Raw genomic sequence first — 24,661 nt, 5'->3', positions numbered from 1 at the left:
TCTGTATTAGGACTTCCCATCGTAAACTTTCCGAGCACTCTCTGATCCTCCTGCACAGCAACTGCCACAATTATAATTGCTCAAGTTATTTTTGTGTATCTTTGTCTGACCAGCTGAAGACGTTTTCTCTTAATAAACGAGAACTAAGTGTTGTGGGCCTGGGTGTGGGTTAAACAGTCCTGTGTGGGACAAGGGAAGGAGGTGATACTTGCTCTAGAACAGAGAGAATGAGAAAAGCCAGGAAATGGGGAAAAATGCCACAATGGGAACTTTACCCATGAGCCCACAAATCCATACAAAATCTGCAAACACCACAAAGCAAATGCATTTCCGGTAGAAACCGTCAGTGCTGGTGTTGGCCTCTACATCCAGGGCGATATGGGGTGAAACAGAGACTGCCTTTGAGGATGCGGGACTGTGGAGGTCACACGATGCATAAAGAAGCAAACTTTGGGAAATCGTGGAGAGGGAATAACGCTGGCAGGCAGCCAAGAAGAACCAGATCTCAAAGTGGCTGTGTGGGGCCGTGTCTAGCATGTGGATTTCATGAGCTTAACATCTGCCTCCCTCAGATAGTACACAATACGAGGGCGAGGACTGTTTGCTGTGTTCTCTGCTCTTGGCCCAGCACATAATGAAGTGGTTTTTTACATGGTGGATACCAATAAACATGGATTGAATGAATCTCTTCTGCATTTCATTGCCTAGTTGTGACATTTATCACATTTGGTGTGCAGTTCTAAATTTTAAAACAAGAACGATTATTCCAGCTTAAAATATTAAAACTGAAACTTCCTTTTGAAGTTCACATACACATGCTACAGAGTAGTTCTTTCCTGGTGCTGACGACAGACAACACTATCAACATCAAATCAGACTGCTGCAATATGAATTTATTTGCCCCAAAGTGCATCTAAGTACTTGTATGGGTAAGACAGGTCAGAAGAGAGCCAGGTAGCATTCTGACATGATGACAGATGACACCGATGGGAGAATAAACACTGCCCATGACAACAATCTGAATAGGAATGAGTTTATTCCTGTATACAAATGCATACCCCAAAATGCGTATGCATTTGTATATGGGAATGATTTTTCATATCAACTAGATACAAATCTTAGAGAAGAAGTCTTCCAATTCCCTTCCACACAGGTGAGCACTGTACCATCTTCCACCTTTGGCATTATAACCCTCTGAAACCGAAGCCATCTTTTCAAAACAGGACACCATTTTCTTCCTTTACTTGGATTCCAGGACTAGAGAAGGTTTCTAGGAACTAGGTGAGAGGGAGGAGGAAGATGATGGGATTATGTAGGTTCCTTTTTGTCAATGATACTCAATGGGAGAAAATGATTATGTGATTGTTTTACTTTCCCAAGGGACTTAATCCTTGGCATAAAAGAAGTGGGAGTCATGGCAGTTCTGCGGACAGACGCCTCAGATGGGGGAGGTTTGTCAAAGGACCTCTCAAGCAAAGGTAGACAAAAGTGAAAGGTCACTGACTTCAAAGCCATCAAACCCCTATGTTCTCTTCCAACTCTGAGGCTTCCTCACTCTTACCATGGCCAGTTTCTCTCCAAAGTGCCCTGGGACACATTTTTGTCCCCCTGCAGCAGCAGTGTCACGAACGTCAGCCTTGTTTCCTACCAACATGATGGGAACAGTCTCATGGGCTGCATCCTACCAGGAAGAAAGAAAAGTGGGGCACACATCAAACACTGGACACATTACGCTGACCACAGAACAACGGCAACAGCAATTACCATTTTCCCTTTGCCCCCTTTGTGCCAGATCCTATATAGAGGGTATCTTTAAACCCCAACGCATCTCTAAAAACAGTCATACATTTTCCCATTTATAGAAGAGAAAACTGAAATTCAGAGACATTAAATAAGAAGGTATAAGGGTCAGGGCCTGGGTCCAAACTAATTCCATAACCCTGGCCTCTATACAATGCCCCATCCTTAGGTTAATGAAAAGGCTAAACGGCACCGGGATTAATCAGTTTTACGGCAAAGGAAACACATATCTGTTAATTTCTTATCTCTAGCACACAGAGCACAACAAGTCAATATAAACTCAAAAGGCATGACCATAGAATCATATTTGGCTGTGGTGCTCACATAATTTTCTACAATTGTTACTTCAAACACTAGTGATCACAAGTCAAGTTCATTATTACAGTTATAAAACACACAGTAATTCTTCAGCTATAATGAAACAAAAAGGCAGTTTGGAAGTTCCACACTCACTGCTCTCTGGTTTACAACAAAAGCAAAATATAAAACTCCTGAAGGTCAACATTTTTCTAAGAAAGAGTCAAGGACCAATGTTTCAAAGTAATGGTTTCTAAGATAAGGCTCCCATGTCAGCCTATGCAATGGTCACAGGGTCCCAGGGTCACAGTGGAACTCATGGAATGTGAGATGAGTGTGGCAGAGTCAAGTCTGAGACCCACCCCTCCACCAGTTGGACCCACTGGCTGTGTCAGATCAGGCAAGTCTCCGCAGGTTTCCGCTGCAGTCTCCCTGTCTGTAAAATGAAGGACTGAATGAGGGCATACCCCACCTCAGCAGGCTATGATGAGAATACAAGAAGACAACCTGACTAGCACAGAAACACAAGTTTCTGGTTCCTAAATAAGAGAAGTGGCAGCCCTGAGGAAAACATGTGGAAATTACTCTTTGGAGTGACTAAAGATACCTGCGTACTCATTGGGTTTGGGGCTATTCCTGATACGGGATCAAAAAACGTGCCGCAACATGAAATTGTAATTGACTTCCTTTCTCTTCAGGCAACTTTCCTTGGACAGAAGGCTCCAGAGTGTAATAAAATCAAAGGAAAGATGGGAATGAATGGCCTTCTCCAAAATTAGCTGTTTCACTCATTCATGTGCTAGTTAACTGTCTTCTTTAATGATCTCAGGATGCAAGGGGCATCACTTGAAAGTTATTAGTCAAATATTCATTTCAGTAAGCCCAAGAATCCAGGCATCTAAATGACGCCTCAAAGCCACAGAGGTAAAGGGCACCTCCTTCAAGTCTCAACTTAAATATCTCCTTCGCAGTGAGGCTGCCTTGATGAAAACAGCAGCCCACTTCCTCATCGTCAGGCCTTTCAACCCGCTCTCATTTTGTTTCTATAACATTATCACCTTCTAGCATATCATTTCATTTACTGATCTGTGTTTGCTGCTTTTCATCTGTCTCCCCTACTAGAACACAAGCTCCATAAGGATAGGGCTCTGTTTTCTTAACAGATATATTCCGAGAACCTAGACTGCTACACAGGAACCGGGTAGATAGTCAAAAAATATTTTTGAATGTGTTAAAGTTGGGAAGAGATCTTACATCTCAAGTATCTCCATTCAGCTTTTACCCAAATATTCAATCAATAAAATATTCATGCCAGATAAATAAATGGCTATAATTTTACTTTATCCATAATTCTATTACAAGATTTTTTAACTCAGCAGTTTTCCATCGAAGTGTATCAATTATTAATTAAGAGGGTCTATTCACCGCTGACAGTCTACTGCTTCTCAATCCTCTGGTCTATCCAGGTGATCACACCACTCATTTCTACCCATATTTACAGTAGCCATATAAACTGTCCCTGCAGGATTTCCTCAAATTAGAAAGAGTAAGCCATGGAGAAACTTCACTGTGCCCATTCTTTTTCTAAGGTGAAAGTCAAACGCCATTAGTAGTATCTAATTTTTCATCCAGAACAAATTTAAGAATTCATCTCTTCTACAGTTTTCTTCCTTTTTCAGACCCTATGAAAAGGTGATACCAGTGGCAGAAAAGATATCTTAGCTCGTGAAGGTGCTTTGCAAATTATGGCAGTGCGCCACTTGACATAAGGGTTATTTCGCTGTGGCTGCTCTAGGCTTTTGTGCCTCCTTTTCTTCGGCATAACCCAAAGATTTTAAATAAAGACTAATCCAAAAATGTCAACAATAAAACAATTTTGCTGTGGATTTTAAACACTAATATGGATGAGTTAGGGTTATCTGTTATTCTCTGGACTTACTGCTCTATCCCAGGGATCTCCATTTGTTCATCTGCGTAGCCTCCACTCCTCTATGCTCTAATTACACCTTAGGATTCCTTTATATTTGAGATGGTGGTCTCGCTCTGTCACTCAGGCTGGAGTACAGTGCACAATCATGGCTCACTGCAGCCTCGACCTCCCAGGGCTCATATGATCCTCCCACCTCAGCCTCCCAAGTAGCTGGGACTAGAGGTCCATACTAACATACCCAGGTAATATTTGTATTTTTTTGTACAGATGGGGTCTATGTTGCCCAGGCTGGTCTTGAACTCCTGGGCTCAAACCATCTGCCTGCCTTGACTACCCAAAGTGCTGGAATTACAGGCCTTGGGATTCCTTCTTGATGTCAGAGGCTTCTTCAAGTAATCTTCTGCTCACGCTGGTGCTTTATCAAAACGACAACCACTGTTGAATCAGGAGGTTTGATGTGAGCCCCTATTCTATTCCTAACCACTAAATAAGTAAGTGCTACCTATGCTTTCTATGCTTCAACTTTCTCACAAAATATTAGGATAATGTTTTTTATTTCATTTCTCAGATGCTAGAGAGATGACTATAACACGGGAAATTCTGTGAAGTAAAAATGTTACATAAATGTAAACACTCTTTCACTGTGTTGACAATCATTTTAAGTCATGATAAGTTGGTAGAACACAGTGCATATTTATTTATCACTGTTAAAGTCTTACTGCCAATTGCAATCAGTCATTTCTCACATTACTTCTTTAGTTAGAAAGTGAATAATAATGCCAGAAGCTAAATTGAGATCAGACAGCAACCAGTCCTCTGTTCAGCCACTAATGCAATTTAACGCCTGCTTAAATTATAGATAATATACTTACTTGAAAAGTTGTATTAGCCACTACTTTTATTTTTCAAGACAGCATGCTGAACCGTAGCTTGAACTGTAGTGTTATGTTAATAACTGCTGGCAGCATGCTAAATGGGGTCAACATCATTTCCTACTTTTCAAAATTATTTACCATGAAAACAGACGACAGGAACATTCCTCAGGTGAAAGACATCATCTTATTTAACCACAGAAAGCACAGAAGCTATGCTCATATTTAAAATACCAGTTGGTATTTCGGTAGTACCCTGAGACATCTAAAGATCCCAAATCACTACCAGAATAAGGTTGAGAAGAGAAGAGAGCTCCCATACAAATTGAACCTTGACACACACTCATATCCAGGTGGTGTTTCACCTGTACTTCCCATGCCCGTGGACGCCCCTACATGCCCTCAACTACACTACACACCCAACCACACCATCTCCTTGTTTGTAATAGCTTCTTCCTAGGCTATCTGGAGTTTTACTTGCTTACAATGGGATTCTGATTTTATCTATAAGAAAACCTAGAAGTTTTATTCCCCAAAACTTCCTTCATTAGTGTCCTTGGCTTCAGGGAAACGTGCCCACATCCTGAGGAAGAGATGAATGCGGCCAGTTCTGCCTGTAGCATCCAATTCCTCCTGATGGCTTGGATCAACGGTTCCTAATCAAGTTCATTCCGACAAAGAAGAGCAACAGCATTTTCCAAGATGGCCTAAAACTTCCTCGTGTAATTTTCTGTTTCTCCATTGTGATTTCTTACCTCGATCATATCTACCCATTCTCGTATATTGAGAAAGCTTTTCTCACATGTAACATCATACAGCAGCAAAACACCATCTGCCTTTCTGAAGTAAGACTTGGCAATACTTCTGAACCTGAGAAAGAGAAAACCGCATCATCAGTCAGTTTGTGTTGCCTCATTCCTCTTCTCTTTTATGCTCATTTTTTCTCATCTTCTAAAACCAACCCCAAATTGAGAAGACTCTCACTGCAATATACGACTGAGAAATAGCCATTCCAAAGGTCTCGAATGACCCAATGAAAGGTAACAGGATGAGAGTCTGGGTGACCGACTTAGAAAATCCAATCCTTCTCCCTACCAAACAACCCCAAAAACGTCTACAATCCCCAGAGCATAACCAGGGCAAGGTTGAGAGCACAGTTTCCAAAAATTTCAACCTCAGCAACAAGCTACCAGAAGCCACATGTGGGACACAGAGGAGGTTGGAAGGAGGTACAAACTAGAGAATACTTATTTTTGGTGGTGGTGGTCAGGGAGTGTTGTGGGTGGGTGGGTGGAGGAACTACCAGTGTGGAATGCCGTTAACATACCAGGACTTTACATACACGGGGGTCAGGGGATTTGCCGTGGGAAGAGCACACCTCAACACACATGCCCTAACTCGAAACCCAGTGCAATATTTCATAAGTACTTTAAAAATACAGTCATGTCAACCACAAATATTTTTTTAAATGTTGAAATTCCCAGTCTACTAGAGAATATGAGTGCCATGGGGGCAGGCATTCGTGCCTGTCTGTTCACCACTGAATCTTAGCACGCTGAATAATGCCTGGCACAGAGGCAGGCATCCCATACTCATGGGTTGAACAACTGAACAATTTTGTTTCCAAGGAGTTAGACAAGATTAAAATCGGTGCTGAATGCTCTGCTTATTGGTGAGGAATGCAAGGTAAGTTGCCATCACCAGATGCGAGTCCGCTATCTGGTTTGTGCCTCTGCCCTTAATCAAGGGGAGCTGACTGGTTCTCTTCTCCATCATTTATTGTTCTCCAGCCAGGGAGCTCCTCAGGCTGTCACTGCACTCAAAAGTGCTGCCTCTCTTGTTAGCAAAGGACACTCTCTGTCTCAACTGAACATCGGCTCAAAAGAAGCTTAAAGATCCTCTTCTCACAGCAGTCATAGGTAAATGAAGGAGGAGAAGATGTGCGAAAAGATAAGCATTTTACAGTTATAATACACTGTATAATTATACATGTAATTATGCATATAATTATAAAGTATATTATAATTATAGAATTTTGAGTAGGAAGAACATCAAGTGGCCTGCAAGGCTTGTTAGTGCAAACCCAGGAGAGCCCACAGCGCTGCGGAAAGCACTTGCCTTTCCTGACCAGCTGTGTCCCAGAGCTGCAGAACTGTCCGTTCTCCATCCACAATGAGGGTTTTCATTTGGAAATCAACTCCTGAAAAGGAACATGAGAGTGGAGAGCATGATGTAAATAATTCCATTGGCTTTTTACTTTCAAGCCCTCTTTAGATGAGGCAAAAGCCAATAAGCCACAGCTCAGCCAGGGAGGGAGGAATGAACATGACCTTTAAGGAGAGTGACCTTCAAATAGGAATGGCAAGTCAGACCACACGTGTGTGCAGAGGCACCATCTGCAGGTTGGCTGACTTGGGGAATGATTTAATTTTTGAGCCAAGGGAAAAATCTATGTTTTATTTTCCCTGATGACTGGATGAACTCAGTCTTATTTGTGTGTGTGGGCGTGTGTACATGTGTGTATGAGTGGGCATGTGTGAATGTGCAGGTGTATACATGTATGTATATGTGTAGGTGCAGATACATGTTTTGTGTATATGCATGTATGTGTATATGTAGGTATATGTGTATAAATGTATGTATATCTAAACATGTATACACATGTGTGTGTGTATATACACACGTTAGAGCACACACACACTTACATGCATCATGGTCTCTGACAACTGAACCAAATACTGTATGTAGTCTTTCTATGAATCAAAGTGAAGTAAACTTTGTTATCCTGAAGAGTGTGTCAGAGAACCATAAATTTACAAAGATACCCATTGTGAAGAGGACTGTTCTAACATTTCGGGTGATCAAAATAAGAATTCTTTAGACGAAGAAGAAAAATAAATGACAATTTGCATATCTTCAGCTCCTTTTACTGATTATTATGCACATTTGGGAAATCAGGATACTACTTGTTCTACTGTTCTGTTGTGAAGGTGGGGAATGGAGCATATGTCTGGCTATGGTTTTGACCATAATGACAAAGCGGCAATCCATATTTTCACTCTGTCAACATCAAATGATACCTTAGCAGAAAGGGTTTTTCTGGCCACTCTGTGTAAAACTGCACCACTCCCTAAACCTCTTTTTTGTACCCTTTCCCTCCATTGGGACGTAAGTGCAGTGCAGGCTGGGATTGTCAACCTTCTTCACTATGTATCCTTTGCACCTACAACAGCATCTTGCTTTTAGTGGGACTCAGGGAATCCATGCCGAATAAATGAATCTGATATCTCAGGCTCTGAATTTGATTTGATTCATCTGATTGGCTAAGCAGATAGCTTTTTTTTTTTTTTTTTTTTTTTTTGTGGCAGGGTCTCACTCTGTCACCCAGGCTGAAGTACAGTGGTGCGATCTTGGCTCACTGCAACCTCCGCCTCCCAGGTTCAAGCGACTCTCTAGCCTCAGCCTCCCGAGTTGCTGGGACAACCAGCACCCACCACCATGCCTGGCTAATTTTTGTATTTTTGGTAGAGATGGGCTTTCGCCCATGTTGGCCAGGCTGGTCTTGAACTCCTGACCTCAAGTGATCCGCCTGGCTCGGCCTCCCAAAGTGCCGAGGCATGAGCCACCGCACCCAGCCAGATATCTCTGTCCTTTTAGTCTTCCTTTCCTAAAAGCAGGCCTTGACCAAAACAAGAAGGACCTTTCCATAGACTAGGAGACACACACACACACACACACACACACACACACACATATCTACATATGTGCACATACACAGAGAAAGAGAAAACGGTTTAACTGAGTATCTGTGTATGTAATCCCTGAAGAAGAGAAAATCAAGCTAAGGAAGATCATTTTCCCATTATCAACCAAAACAGGAGCCATACCCAGGGTGGCGCTTATATTTTCTCGAAATTCATTCTTGCAAAGTCTCATGAGGAAACTAGACTTCCCCACTGCAGCGTCCCCAGCAAGCACAATCTTGTAAGCCTTCTGTGAGCTAAAAGATTTAGCGTTGTCATCTACCAGGTCTGTCTGGGGGGAAAAGCCACAGTGAATGATAAAGGTATTGCCAGTTTTCATCCTAATACGTAACACTGCACAGAAAATAAGCAGTGTTCATGAACAGGAGTGTCTCAGAGACACCTACCTGGGGGGAGAGTGCTGAGATGGGCTTTCTCGATGAACTAACAATGCTGCCTTCACTAACAGTTCCTTGGAGCTTCCAGTCTGAGATGGAAGCCACATCTTCCAAACCAAATGTCTCTTCATCCCTTATGTCAGGAACCTATTTTTTTAAAAAATGTCAGCAGTTAAGAAACAAAGCCTGAAATGTACGTATTATGGATTACAAAGAAGAAAACTATGCAGCTAAATCAACAGTCAATGCTATTAATATTCAGGAATAGAGTGACAGTGAATGGCAATCTATGAGAATTTCTCCCTAACTCTGTGGAGAAAAAAGCATTTTATTAACTATGCTTTATGTTTGTGACCTTTAAAACAGATTCCCATAACAGACAGAAGGCAAATAAGGTGACAGATTTCAATCACGTAGAAGGCCTAGGAGAGCAGTGGTGTCTAGGGCTTACATCCGTGTCTGAAGCATCACCTCCAAAGCTCTCCTGCACCCCGTGTGGCCTCTGAAATCCCCTCTGGTGCTTGTATTCCACTTCTGAGTCATACTCATTGGGATCTCTCAAGGTAGACAAGCCGCTGTCGAAGCAGCTTTCAGGCAGGCTGTCAACTTCACAATTTGTCCTCTGCAGAGGATCACAGAGGGCCAGGCAGTCACAGTCCTCATCCACATAGGAAGAGCGGGATGACCTGGTAATAAAGGGGAAGACCAATTTACCTGAGGGCTGGGGATGCTCAAGAACGTACAGGCAATAGACCATATGCTATTAGATGGAATCAAGTAGGCCGACGTTCTCACTTTTGCTAAGAGCCGCAGTGTATTTCATGATTAGGCATTAGGGGAAATAAAATGCTCAAAGCAGCATCAGTTCATTCTATGCAGCAATCAGTTAAGATAAAAACCCTTACATCAAACACTTAACAAACAAGGCCATTTAAAAAATCATGTTATTAGGCCGGGTGCGGTGGCTCACGCTTGTAATCCCAGCACTTTGGGAGGCCGAGGCAGGTGGATCACCTGAGGTCAGGAGTTCAAGACCAGCCTGACCAACATGGAGAAACCCCGTCTCTACTAAAAATACAAAATTAGCCGGGGTGGTGGCACATGCCTGTAATCCCAGCTACTCGGGAGGCTGAGGCATGAGAATTGCTTGAACCCGGGAGGCAGAGGTTGCGGTGAGCCGAGATCGCACCATTGCACTCCAGCTTGGGCAAAAAGAGTAAAACTCTGTCTCAAAAAAAAAAAAAATCATGCTATTTCCTGATACAAAAAGAATTAGGGTACGTAAGACATAAACACAATCTCAAGTTGTATTTATAAAAATGTATGCAGAACATATGAGCCTTTTTACTCTAAGGTGGTCAGACTATATTCTGAACACTGTGTCCATTTCTAGATAACATCCGTACTTAAAAGGGCTGCTGAGAGCCCAAATGGAAAAGGCAACCACAACGTCAGACTCAAGACCCTCAGATCTGAAAAATAAGATTCGGTGTACTCAACTTAACCCTTAATGGTTTCTCTCTTCAATACTTGAAGAGCTGATACATGAAGAAGACCACATCCTCTCAGGTTGCACAAGACAAAATAAGATAAGCTTTTCTGGATGTCAGATTTCTAATCAACATGGCAAAAAATGATAGGCAATTAGAAACATCTGATGAAAATGATAAGCAATTAGAAACATTGCTGGAATGTATGATTTGACACATAAGTTTTCTGCCACTAAATGTTGATACACCATCTGGAAACACCCCTCTGGGAAATGTTTCATAGGGAGGGAGGTGCCTCAGATAAAGGCTTGAACTCCTGACTTCTATAGATCTTAACATTAGTGAAACTCTGGAGATGTTATAAGTGAGGCAGAAATTCACATCGAATAAGAGAATCAAAAGAAACTGTATACATCCCTGTTTACTTTTGCTTTTCCATTTAATTTCCATAAGAATCTAAGTTTACCACTGATGGTTATGACTTATTTACCACCCACTACACACCATGGGCACCATCCTACCAATACACTTACATGAATCATTGGAAAGGGAGAATAAGCACGATACATAGGTCTTCAGATATGAGAAATAAGAAGTAGACATGCTTAGATGAGAGGTGAGCTTAATATAATTAAGTATGAGCCATGTAAATCTGAGAAGTCAAAAGTATTTTTATGCCATTAGCAAATGTTTAAAATTAACTAAAAAGATGATTTAACTTCCTCTCTCTCAATACTGCTCAATTATAAAGTCTTTATGCTGAGTCAAGAATTTTATATCATATCTCAATCTATGTAGCTAGCTAGGTGTGTGCACGTGTGCATGTGAGTGTGTGTTAATATATTGTGAATAACAATAATAAAATACATTAATATATTTTAATATTTATTGTTAATATGTATTATTAACAATAACATTGAAAATATATTGCTAACATATTATTGCATTATTTATAAAACTCTCCTTCTGAAACTGATTTTAGGTCCAACTGTAAAGTACATAAGAAAACCATTCTAGTTATAATCTACTACAAACTACTTCAGTTCCATGTCTTCACTACTGGTTATGATTTATTTTAAGTCCACTTGTATTTTGACAAGGAGCAAAGAAAACATGAAGTCCCAAATTAAGAATTCACCTGAATAAACATCTAGACTCTAAATTGAAAATATAGGCACACTCAGCATTACGTAATATACCCATGTAACGAATCTGTGCATGTACCCCCGAATCTAAAATAAAAGTTGAAAAATTTTTCAAAGCAAAAATAATAAAAATAAAAACACAGGTACAGGTCAAACTTTCTCAAACTCAATTGAACTGCATATCCTTTTCAAAGTCAACCATCTTGCCACCCCTCAATATTTTCATTATAATTAACTATGTAAAATTACAAAACAAATTAAATTTTTGTTAGAGTTCTTGCAAAAAACAAAGCCAACATAAATTTTAAAGATAAAACCAAATAAAGCTATAAAAACAATATAATTTTATTGTACATCTAATTTTATGTACATGCTTTTATTACATTTTTATATCAGCATCAAAAATAAAATAAAATGTTAACTTCTTATATCAAAATAATCACCCCCCCACACACACACACACCCAGAAAGGGCATGGTGTTGAGGCTATGGTGGTCTCTCATCACAGCTCAAGGAAGTAGGCACATGAGTGCTACATCACTCAAACATGCTGGGGACGTGATGACTTTGTCCCGTAGAATGTTTTGTTGATGAGCTTTACTCCAGTTCTTATGAGCCTTTCATGGTGTCTAATCTTTTCAAAATGAATCACAGTGAAATTTCTGAAATACTTTTCAGTTGTATACCTTTCCCCCCAATTTGCTTAGAATCATTTTAAATATTAGTCAAAAATGACATCACACCTACACATTAAAAAAAATCTATTATTTCTCAATAACAGAATAGTCAGCTATCTATAAATCAAGCCATTAGATTTTTTTTTATTGAGCAAATCAGTAAACAGTAGAAACAACTTAAACCTGATAGAATTTTCTTGGAAGTGGTCACCAATAAGCCTTCGTAACAGGTCTTCCTAAATGGCAACATGACCATTTCTAACACCAGGATGTTAAGTACATTATTCTTGTTACCAAAAGTATCCCAATGAAAAGGGGATAAACATGAAGCTAAAAGTCACAAAGATATAGAGAATTGGAAACTTTATGTTTATGCTTTCACTTCCAATTTCAAATTTTTGACATATTACAAAATTAACTTTTAACTAGCAACACTGGACATATGTGTATAAACATACACATACACTCGTGTAATCTCTAAGTGATTACTAGGTCTCACGTAATAAAAGGCCTAATATTTCAGTTCATTTGATTAAATGCAGGGCTAAATTCTAACTTTTGGTAAGCCTCTGTGACTCCTTCAATACAGTAGCTATTTTATAAGGATCTACTAGCCATATTTATATTTGCTTTGAAAGTTTCCCTTTTCTGCAACATAGCTCACATAATATTATGCTGAGCTATTGAATATTTACAGATCATGCCAAAAGCTTCAACATTATACACCAGAAATACTGCAGCATCATATACCATAATTCTACTTGCATCCCTGAAACATCTCTTATTGAGTCTACTTCTAAGAAACAAGACATGATTAGAGATGAGGTAATGGTGAGCATATAAAAAACCAACTCATAACATCATTAGGAAATAACTTTGCCTCTCTGAAACACTTTTAATTTTTACATGATTCATGTTTTAGAAACTTTTTAACATCATGGAAAATATAAATTAGTGACCAAAATGTATTCTATTATTTTAATCCACCTCCAAGGAAATTTACTTTCCTTTTAACTGTGATCCTGAACTCGAACAAAAAGTGAGGACGTGTTAACATACCTGTCATAGCCTAGAGGTTGAGGGGAATGACCAGTGAATTTGGGACTGCTTCTAGAAATGGTATTCCCTGGTGAGATATTATTTATACGCTGTAATATAGAAGTAATTATTTGTTAGTTCATGTAATTTTCATGTAAACACTTTATATACACACAGGCACACACAAACCCACTTTTTAAAACCACATCACACTATTCAAACTTCTAATATAACTAAAAGTTATATTACACTACCTGAGCAAATGTGAGCAAAAAAGTCAAGGGAAACATTGCGACGAAGATGACTGCCATAGTATGCTCGCCTCCTCATCCTATCTTACGTCCAAACCCTACTGCACATTCCATAAAGGAGTACTGGGGTTCCCCACATTGCCAGGACCGTGAACCACCAACTTCCTTGAACGTGTCTCTTCTTGAACCATCATTTGGCTTAGTGACTGACCCCTCCATATCTCAATATGACCCTGGAATCTCACACATGAAGCTGACTTCCACAAGTGGGATAAGAGGCCTCGTGACAAATGCAGTCTGGGAGAGGCCCTTACAATTCCAAATGAGCTAAGCTGATTTCTGTAGGAGGGTTTGAAATCCAAGGCTCCCATTCTGAGCATCTCACTGACATAAAGAATACTCACAAGTCTAAACTCACCCCTCAGACAGAAGCACCTTCTCCCAGCTCTCAACTGGGCAGTATTTTATTTTCACCTCTCTGGGATTCTCCTATCCATCTGTGTACATCTTAACTTCCTACTACATGATAAACTCTTTCAGGCCAAAGATTACATTTTACACACCTATCTCTAGATTCCTAGAACATCTATAAAAAGAGTTCGTTAACATCGAGACACTTATTTCTTCAGAAGGGTAGTATACTTTTTAATTTGGAACAATGCTGCCTCGTTTTATTTTACATAAAGATTTTCTCATTATTATAAGGATTTGCGTGACGTTCTCCTTTAAGAAATTACATTATTTTCATCAACACCAAAATACTCCACCACTAGAAAGAATGAAATACAGGATAAAAAACTATGTGGCATACCAAAGATCTGTTGAACTTGCTGTAACTGTTTTCAAGGGCACTTCTAAGGCCATCATTACTGTCATGTAGCTTCCGGTTAGCTGTTCTGCAGAGTAAAGAAACAAGCAGAAAGAGAGACAGGGAAAGTATCATTGGGGGCGTCACTGCCATCACTTTCTTTCCTAGCTGTAACATTCAGAATGTGGAACAGCTTATCATCTTCTGCAACTTTCCACCACTTCCCTTCAAACCTCATAAACTGAGGTAATTCATTACTTAAAGTAGAAGAGCTGAATCGATGACTCCTCTCTCCTTAAAAGTCGCAGGGCCTTACAGGAGTCACCTGTCTGAGCTGTGGAACTCACTCTTCCTTCACGCAGCCCCGCTGACTGAACAGATTTCATGCAGGTCTTCGAAAGCTCCCTAAATGCCTGAACCTGGCCAGCCAGTTCCCACATGTCAGAGGTCAGGGATGAATGCAGTGTGTTGTATCTGGCCTCATGCTCCTGGCAGCTCCTGCATTCTATGCACGGCCTGGCACTGTTCCACCTGGCACTGTCGTGTAGCAGGTAAACACTTGGGTGATGATCTCAGTTGGATCTGGGTTCAAATCCTAACTTTTATTTCCATATGACTTAACAGAAGTCATTTAAGCTGTCAGAGCTTCAGCACCCTCTTGTACAGCACAGCTATGATTCCACAGCTCCTGCCCCACAGAGTGGCCAACCTTCCCCAGCTTAAGGCTGGTTCACCCTTCGCATCTTAGCTCAATCCTCACTTCCTCCGGAACACTTCCTTGACCTTCTTTGATAGGCCAAAGCTCCCCTTAGGAGACATGTACCTTTCTTTTGCTGCATCTCTCTCGTTTGGCCTTTTATATTTATTTCTATAATTATTGATCCATTTCTCTCTTCTTCTCCTAGACTAGCCCCACAAGGAGAAAGAGATTTTTCACCCACTTCCCACTCTATCCTTTACTCCTGGCATACCTGGCCTGTAAGAAGTACTGACAAATCTGTTGACTGAATGAATGAATAAAATAACTCAAAGGATTACTGAAATACATGAACTCTACAACTGCCACAGGTGAGACTTAATAAGCATTCAAAAATGGTGGGAAACAAAAAAGGTCAAACCTGACCTGACTTCATTGGCGGGAACTGAAACCAGCAGACAATGCGGCATGGGTGGAAAAGAAAGAAAGGGGAGGGAGAGAGCTAGGTTTTGTGGGGAAGACTCTCAGAGAATGGAACTGCTATAACCTAGTCATAAAGCTGACAGAGTGGGTATATCTCTACTTGGGGAGAGGAAAAAAAAACTAAGAAAAATATACTTCTAAGTGAACACAACAAACTGAGAAAGAATTGTGGAGGTAGAGCCCTGTGGCCCCACTAATAGGAGAAGCCTGAAAAACTCGCGGTACAGAACTCAGAGAAAGTTGAGTGCTCAGGGCTGTTCTTCTTTATAGAGGCATAATGCACACTGGACATATCCCCTGACTTCCCAAGATGTTTAGAGATTTATACTCTATTCCCCACATCTGGATAATATATTTAGGATTACAAGCATCAGAAAGCTAAAAGGAGATGCCAAGTACCCACCCTCAGAAGAAACACACACTGAGCCACAAATGCAGTCCTCAGAGCATGGCAAACTCACATTCTATGTGTTATGTCTTCTATTAACAAAAAAATAAGTGAAATGTAAATGTAATGAGCATTTGATCTGATAACTTACTGGAGTATTTCAATTTGCCTCTCAAGACTATTTCGATCTTCTGTGTATCCTCGGATTATTTCCAGATCCCTGTAAAATTATATTTTATGTTTGAGTGAGAATTAGGTGTCAAGCCCTGCCTCATCTATACCTACCCTCCGAGACCCTTTTCCACCTTTTTCAAAGAGGAGTGTCCTTGGCCACAGTTTTCTACCTTTCCCGTGCTCCTGCTCTGGGCCTCTGTAGCCTCAGCGGCCTCCTCTCCTTCTGCGACTCCACAAACACACTCACATGCTGTGCTTTCTCCTGTGAGGCTCCGCCCCACCTCTGACATCACAAGCCTAGAGATTCTCCTCCTCAGCCCATCTCAGCATCCACCAGCTCCTCCATCCCCACCCTCGCTGACCCAGCTCTGTTCTCCATGAGGGCTGAACCTCCTGGGTCCCTTCTCCTCAGGGCATCTCAGAAACTGTGCCTTCAATCCTCTGAACCTTCCCTGCTCATCCTTAGATAATCCCAGCTCCATCTATTTTCTCCTTTCCTGTGATTCCTTCCTCTTTCCCTGTCTCACCCTACTCCTGCCCTCCCTCCTCTCCTTACCTAAACCACAGAGACCCCCAAAGAACCAGGCTTGCTAAGCTCGTGAGACACTCACCCTGTGGCAATCCCTCTGTTGCTTTATGATGGAAGCTCTGGCTTCTTCCCCAAGCTGCACTCAGAACACCGGCCTCTCCTCCAGCCCCTGTCCCGCTGAGCACGCAAACCTCATCACTAGCTTCCCAAAACGCCCAGGCTATCTTTGGTTCACAATAACCTGTCCATCTGCTCCCTGGATGATAAAAGTACACATTTCCTAATTGTCTCTAGGAATTTAAGTTCCTTAACCCAAAGTTCGGGGGCCTTCTATTATAACCTTAAACTAGCTTTTAAACTTCTTAAGTTTTTTTAAACTTTTGCTTTTCTATTCAGAATGTCTCTTTCTGCCCTGTGGTCTGATCACCTTTCCCCAAGCCGTATCCTTTCCTATGTTCTGGCCCCTGCTTTGGTTACTGCCTTACCTGGAACATCTCTGAGACTCTCTGTTCCCATCTGTAAAATGGACATAATGAAGGTCTCTGTCTCATCGGATGTTGTGTGCACTGGATCAGTTAATGCCTGTGAAGGACCAGGACAGTGCCTGGCAGGCGGCAGTGCCACCAGCTCTGAGTTGCTGATGGTGCCATCCTGGCTGCCTCTTCCCCCTTTCCCAGCACAGAGCTATCTGTCTACCTAGGCTCACCTCCAGCATCACCTCTTTAACACAGTTCTTCATCTCTTCTGAACTAAAACAAACTCTTTTTTGTGATCACACAGCAATTAACCCAAACCATGACTACGTTAGTGGCACTGCTTCTGATATTTTTTAGCTCTTCTGTTGTTAAACCCTATAATCTTTTTGCTTTTTTTCCCCAACTAAATTTGAAATTCTCAAAACACAGAGCCCACATCATATATATATGATATATGATATATATATATATTCTCATAACTCCTTATCTAGTTCAGAGACTTGTATGTAGTAAATAATAATATTTCACTGTTTTCTTAGATCTTATAAGACCTTAATTCCGATTAAAGTTTGCAAACAAACCCCAAAAAAGATATTTTTCCCAAGCGTACATGTCCTAGGGGATACACACATATACACCTATCTATGCATTTTATATTTACCATCCATATAAAAATATACATGTCTATGTTCCTTATATATAAATACATGTCTGTGAGTGTATGTATGTGTATTAGGATTTATTGTATTAACACCATACTGCAAAACACACACACACAAAAATAGACTTGCCTACTTCTCCCTTTCTTATGTTTTATGGCCAGGATTCCTGACTTCAAAGCACTTTAATAAGCACTAACCCTTGACACTGCAGGTATATTCTTTAAGGTCCCAGCTAATTCAAACATTTATTAAGCCCTACGCTAGCCTACGCAGACAATAATTATTCTATTTGCTTTAAAAAATTAAAAACACAAAAAACACTGGGAAATCTGATACTGAAAATAAAATCCTTAGAAAATAAAGACGATATTAGCAAAGTTACTAACTCTTCATTATTCCATAACTGAGCTGCTTCTTTTGCTCAGATGATCATCTCAATATTCTACTCAAACTAACAAATAAAATGCAAAGTTCATACCTTTCAGTATTCAGACTCTGATCAGCATAATCACTTTTCAAAGCATCTAATTCACTCTGAAGGAAGGCTATGTTTGTCTGTGCTTCTAAAAGCTCTTTCTTAACTTTCTGATTTTCCTGGATAAAAGGAAAAGTGGAGGTCATTAGATTCATATTTTCCTCTGGCTGGGAGAAATGAAGTAGTGTCGTGTCACCCTCCCACACCACTCTCACCCTTCCACAACTCTTCAAATCTCGGTGTTCAAAGAACTATTTGTCAATTCAAGGTAGTTTGAAATCATTATAAATTCATAAAGTGTCAAAAATCTAAATTCTCAAAGTTATTCTTCATTTTTCTATGCTTGATATTTGATACCAAACTACAACAGTCAAGGGTTTACCATGATGTATTTCAACACGTTACTGGCAAATTAACTGACACCAACTATTCGAACACCTGCTTTATTTCATGAGAGCTATAAAATTATTGATAAACATTTTGTGGAATCAATAGTACCTATAGTACCTGGTAGGTACACTGGCTACTTTTTACAAATAAATTCTATCACTTAATATTTTAAGTTTTGCACTTAAAAATAAACCAGTGTGATCCGAACATTTCTGTGTTTTCTTAAAATAATATTGGAGACGTCCGTTCAAGATGGTGGACGGAGCACATGAATTTGTCTTTTTCCCCTTCCAAAACCTCAGTAAAATGAAACGCCAAAGGAAATGAACCAATAACAGCTAAAAGAATGGAAGAGGGGGCCAGAGCATTCAAGTGACTTAAACGCACTTCTAGAAAATGGAAACTGATGGAAATGTGTTGCCAAAGGGAAAAGACTGGAGAAATGGAAGTCTAGAGGAAGTGTGTTCAAGGTTTTGACACAGAACCCAGGAGGAGACAAGTGACCAGGCCGAACCCCAGAAAGACAGAACCAGATATGGGGTTGGAAAGAGAGATTAAAACTGTATAGTAAGGCACCCTTCCCACCAAGCCCATCCCCTGTCTTACCCTAGCAAGTAACAGTAGAGAGCCAGAGTGGATTCTAAAGACAAGACAGAGATTATCTTTTTAAAAATTGAGTGGCTCCTGTAAAAAAAGCTAAGGCTTCTCTCTGAATATCCCTGCCCCACTCACGCTGGTACCTGGGGTCCCTTGCCAGCTTCACACACAGAGCTCCTAGGAAGACACTCTTTCGGGAGAGAGGCCTTCAGGTGAGTCGATCTGTTCACACCCCACAGGATCCTACACGAGCTACCTCAAGTAACCAAACTAGTCCTTCACTTTAAAATATGAACAGATCACCAACCATTGCCAGGTATTTGAAAAAAAAAATGGTACTGAGAAAGAATTAAATTAATAAATCCTAGAGGAGTCCCACAAAAGCCTAGTTTATCTAGACAAACTCAATAAATTGTGAGGGGGAATGCAGACATTCTCAAATATTCAAAAACAGAAAATTTCTCTCTCACATGTTCTTTCTGAAGAAGTTTCTTGAGGATGTGCTATGGCGAAATGAGGATAACCCTCTCCTCCCAAAAAATTGCAATATGCAAAATGCTGCAATTCAGTGAAAAGCCCAGTGAAAAGAAATTGCAGAATGTATGGGTAGCAAGTTTAAAAAACAGTCCAATAAGAATTGAAATTGTGTCAGGTGCGGTGGCTCACGCCTATAATCCCAGCACTTTGGGAGGCCAAGGTGGGTGATCACGAGGTCAAGAGATCGAGACTATCCTGGCCAACATGGCAAAACCTTGTCTCTATTAAAATTCAAAAAGTTAGCTGGGCGTGGTGGTGCGTGCCTATAGTTCCAGCTACTTGGGAGGCTCAGGCAGGAGAATCACTTGAACACGGGTGATAGAGGTTGCAGTGAGCTGAGATCATGCCACTGCAGTCCAGCCTGGCAACAGAGTGAGACTCCACCTCAAAAAAAAAAAGAACTGAAATTTTATAGACTCCAAAATTAATATTTTCAAGGAGAAAAACTAAACAAATTTCATGCATTGGAAAGAATAAATAAGTCTTAAGGTATCAGTGATATCATGAAAATAGTAGAGCTTCTTTTTGCAACAAGAAACCCAAGAAAAACAAAAAGCTCTACAAGAATGTCATTATCCAAATACAAAGCCAACTAAGATGTGGAAAAATCTGGAACTAGGAATTCAATTGACCACGAGGCTGGGAGCCTTCTAAGTGGAACAGAGATAATGAATGGAGAGAAAGAAATGCAAGTCTCATTCATTTCTTAGCTCTGCAGTGAAAATATTTAGAATCATAATAAAGAAAACACTCTTTATTTGCTTTCAAATTTGGGAGTTAATCTAGAACCAAAATAAATAAAACTTAGTAAAGATAACAGAAGAGATGTAAATGTTATCAATTTTGTTAGTACTAAAAGTAAAGATGTGGCTGGCGTAAGACAGAAAAGCAACAGAAAAGAAAAAAAAAAAACTTGGAGGAAGGGGCAAGGCACTAATATCCTCATCACAAAGCATCACATTGTACAGACCAGAGCTGATGTTGGAAGAATACAGGGTTTACCATGTTTTACAAAACTTAAACACTATGTCTTTACTACTTTGTAAGAAAAATAAGTTAAAGCTTTCACAATAAGTGGGATATTATTGAGGGAAAAGCCTGCATAAATAATATCTTTGATCAAACGTATTTTAAGGATTTTTTCTAACCATAGTATTAATTTCTCTTTAAGCTGGTCTTCCTGGAACACTGAAATAAGAGCATGATGATGTGGTCTAACAGGAAGTGCATTTCTGTAAGTGAAAAGGTAATTCTTACCATTGATAAATCATAAATTTGTTTTTTCAGTGCAGCCACATCTTCCTTTTGACTTATGTGTTTTGATTGTTCTTCGAGCTGAAAGACCAAATAAAAGTTGTGTGCTTACAAACTCACTTTGAATTGCTTTAAGTTTAGGACTATCCTTGAATATACATATGAGAATTCTAGAAGTCACCAATTTTCAACATAATGCGACTTTATAAATCATTAAACTACATAAAATCCATAAGGATTTGAAATTTTGTTCTAAATAATTTAAACATTTGAAAAAGGGGGTTTGGTTGTGAAATGAACTTTTCTGGAAACAGCTGAAAAGCCCTTTTTGGAAATCATTCAACTATTAAGCAATCCAATTCTTGCTTTAACTCGGTTATGCTATATTGGAATCTTGATCTTTCTATTCTCCTTTGTATTATCTGCATTTAACACTTTCCATTCTGTATTACAATTATTTAGAAATGTCTTACCTTCCCTCCTAGAGAGCAAGATTTTTTAAGAGCAGAATTAGCGTCCGATTCACCTATATGTTCTCTTCATGGTGAGTTCAAGAAATGCTTATTAAATAACTAAAATCAATAAAATCTGAGTATAACATGAAGCAAGAGACACAAACACACTTGATTATATAAATACCTACATTTAAGCTTTGCTTGAGGATTAACTCATTTCTGCATGAGCTTTGCTTGCTGGTTGACTCATTTCTATTACAATTACATACTCGTTATGATTACCAGACTAAACTGGTTCCACAGCATTTATAACCTGGAGAACAACAACAACAACAAAATGCCTTTCCTACAAACAGCTTACATCCTCTGGGAATGGTGGGGATCTGCTGGGATTCATTTATGGAATGTTTATGCACTGATCAAAATGGATCCCACATTTCACCAAGTCTAAGTGCTTTGACTCTGGACTTTATTCACCTTGCCAGATGCTATAAAGGGATAGTGTTTATATAAAAACATCATGACTGCCACAAGGCTGACTATGACTGAGAAAAGCCATTGATTTAAACACGCATTTTGACTTCAGAGAAGAAAAACCATCTGGAAAAAATGAGTTTCTCAGAATCAAGGACACAGTTAGTGGCTATTGTAACAAATTAGTAAACTATAGCCCTTAACGTACTCTCAAATAAACACCTTGCTGTTTTGCATAACAACCACATCAGGCATGCAGGAAATCTGGTATAAGTGAGAAAGCACAAACTGTGTAGTAACATGGCTCCATCAGTTATTAGCTGTGTGACTCTGAACAAGTTATTTAACCTCTCTGGAACTCAGTCCTCATCTCTAAAAGCAGGTTATTTATAGCCTCCTCAGAGAAAGTTTGAGAATTTGATTTTTTAAATCATGAAAAAGGGCTTAGTGAACTGCACAGTCAACAAAATATCAGTCATTATGGATAGGAAGGACAGTTTATTATTAACTGCATTTTACAGATCAGAAACTAAAAATCAGAAAGATGATCTGAACTGTCCCAGGTGCTTCAGGGAAAAAATGGGTACAGTTTTGACAAGGATTCAGGTCTCCCGACATATGGCCTTTCTTACTGTTCAGACCACTTGGCCCTCATCATTTGCAGCATCTCTTCTTGTAGACGTTCCCTTAGTCTAAAGATTGAGGAAGCCACAGAAATAAGTCAGGGCACTGACTCAGTGAATTTGTGGCTCTAGCATAAACAGAAGACTGGTCTATTCAATTCTGTAATATAAGCATAGTATGCATGGCCTAATAACTTTTGAAAATTAGATATCAGGTTCAAATTGATGTTAATTTTCTAAGGAGGCTACTGGGGAGAATTCTTAATCATCCCAGAGGTTTACATTGCGATAGTGTATAAAATACAAAGTATAGCTAATTGTCACTTAATCTCATCACCATTTTCAGAAATGATTTTTGATTTTTTTTTAAGGCAGTGACATAATCATGGCTCACACTGCAGCCTTGCTCTCCCAGCTTCGAGTGATCCTCCCACCTCAGCCCGCTGACTCACTGGGACTACAGGCATGTGCTACCACATGCAGTTAATTTTTTTAATGAATTAATTTATTTATTTTTACAGTGGTGGGATCTCAACTATGTCACCTAGGCTGGTCTTGACCTCCTGAGCACAAGCAATCCTCCTGCCTCAGCCTTCCAAAGTGTTAGGATTACAGACATGAGCCACCATGCCCAGCAAGGATGATCCTTTTTTAATTATCCATTTTCATTTTAGCTAACACATTCCCATTAGTTATGGGAAAAATGAAAAACAGATCCAAGAAGTGTGTCTAGTACAGTGTTGGGGCCAGTCTGTACCGGCAGGTGAGAGTCTGCTTTAAGCATCTCTTCTCAACCTTAAATTCAGTGGTATCAACTTGGTAGCATGAAATCAGTAATGACAGGAGTAGTTATACCATGGAAATCGACAAATGATACACATCCCTCCCCTCCCCTCCACCCCCTACAGAGCCACCTGGTAAACAACAGACAGATATGACTGAGCCAAACAGAACCTGCTCATTAGAAACCAAATAGAGGAAAAGCCAAAAACCAACTACATTTAAAAAAAAAAAAAAAAACCTAATCACATCTTTGCTCACACTTCAACAAGTTCTGCTCTTCTTCAAAAACAGGTGACTCTTGGTGATCAGGGTACCCTCAATCTGAAATTTTCTACTTAGAAAAGCAATATTCATTTCATTTAATAAATATTCCCTGAATACTTACCATGCACTTTGCAATAAGCTAGGGATAGGGACACATGGATATTTGACATGACCAAGAAAAACAGTGATGAGGCATGCTGTCCACTAGACACGAAGGACTTGAGTACTAAGCTGGTGAAGACCAAGGAAAGCAAACTGAAGTTTTATGGACAACGGTTGAAGGGATCAGAAAATATTGATCAGATCTATGAAAAAGACATGTGGCCCCTGGAAAATAAAGAGGAACTCAAGGGGCTCTTAAAAGAAGGTCTTCAGGCTGGGCGCAGTAATCCCAGCACTTTGGGAGGCCAAGGTAGTCGCATCACCTGAGGTCAGGAGTTCGAGACCAGCCTGGCCAACATGGTGAAACCCTGCCTCTACTAAAAATACAAAAATTAGCCAGGCATGGTGGCATGTGCCTGTAATCCCAGCTACTCAGGAGGCTGAGACAGGAAAATTGTTTGAACCCAGGAGGCAGAGGTTACAGTGAGCCAAGATCTTGCCACTGCACTCCAGCCTGGTTGACAGAGCAAGACTCAGTCTCAAAAAAAAAAAAAAAAAAAAAGAAAAAGGAAAAAGAAAGAAAAGAAAAGGTCTTTCCAAGGAATTCCTTGATTCTGAAATCTGATCTATGTGCCACTTCAATAGGATTCCAAATGTTTTTGGTTGTTAATGACTTAGATACACTGAGATGCTGAGGCTGTTCCTAAAAGTCCAGCTGCCACATGCCTACCTTTCTTAGCTTTTTAATGGTCACCTGCAGATCTCCTACTTCAGTTTCATACTGACGTCTGAGGTCACTGAGGGCTTCCTCAGCTTTGCGCTTTTCCTAAAGGAAAAAAAAATATATTG

At 40.0% G+C, this 24,661-nt stretch overlaps 1 protein-coding gene across 1 annotated transcript in view; it reads right to left on the bottom strand.

Annotated features, from left to right (window-relative positions):
• The window catches only part of RASEF (RAS and EF-hand domain containing), a 77,252-nt gene that overhangs the window by 11,687 nt on the left and 40,904 nt on the right, over window positions 1-24,661 (bottom strand). Inside the window, exons 4-15 of the mRNA XM_011982772.1 lie at window positions 24,543-24,638; window positions 21,115-21,192; window positions 18,337-18,452; window positions 16,169-16,237; window positions 14,453-14,537; window positions 13,412-13,500; window positions 9,492-9,726; window positions 9,050-9,187; window positions 8,787-8,934; window positions 7,018-7,099; window positions 5,655-5,769; window positions 1,562-1,681 (exon numbers count right to left, since the gene is read on the bottom strand). Of these exons, the coding sequence (XP_011838162.1) occupies window positions 1,562-1,681; window positions 5,655-5,769; window positions 7,018-7,099; window positions 8,787-8,934; window positions 9,050-9,187; window positions 9,492-9,726; window positions 13,412-13,500; window positions 14,453-14,537; window positions 16,169-16,237; window positions 18,337-18,452; window positions 21,115-21,192; window positions 24,543-24,638 (1,371 nt within the window). The remainder of the gene's footprint in view (window positions 1-1,561; window positions 1,682-5,654; window positions 5,770-7,017; window positions 7,100-8,786; window positions 8,935-9,049; window positions 9,188-9,491; window positions 9,727-13,411; window positions 13,501-14,452; window positions 14,538-16,168; window positions 16,238-18,336; window positions 18,453-21,114; window positions 21,193-24,542; window positions 24,639-24,661) is intronic.

The sequence above is a fragment of the Mandrillus leucophaeus genome, unplaced genomic scaffold (genome assembly GCF_000951045.1).
Source record: "Mandrillus leucophaeus isolate KB7577 unplaced genomic scaffold, Mleu.le_1.0 Scaffold242, whole genome shotgun sequence".
In the NCBI taxonomy this organism is placed as follows: Eukaryota; Metazoa; Chordata; class Mammalia; order Primates; family Cercopithecidae; genus Mandrillus; species Mandrillus leucophaeus.
Note: the sequence above shows the minus strand (reverse complement) of the source record. Positions and strands in the feature narration are given on the sequence as shown.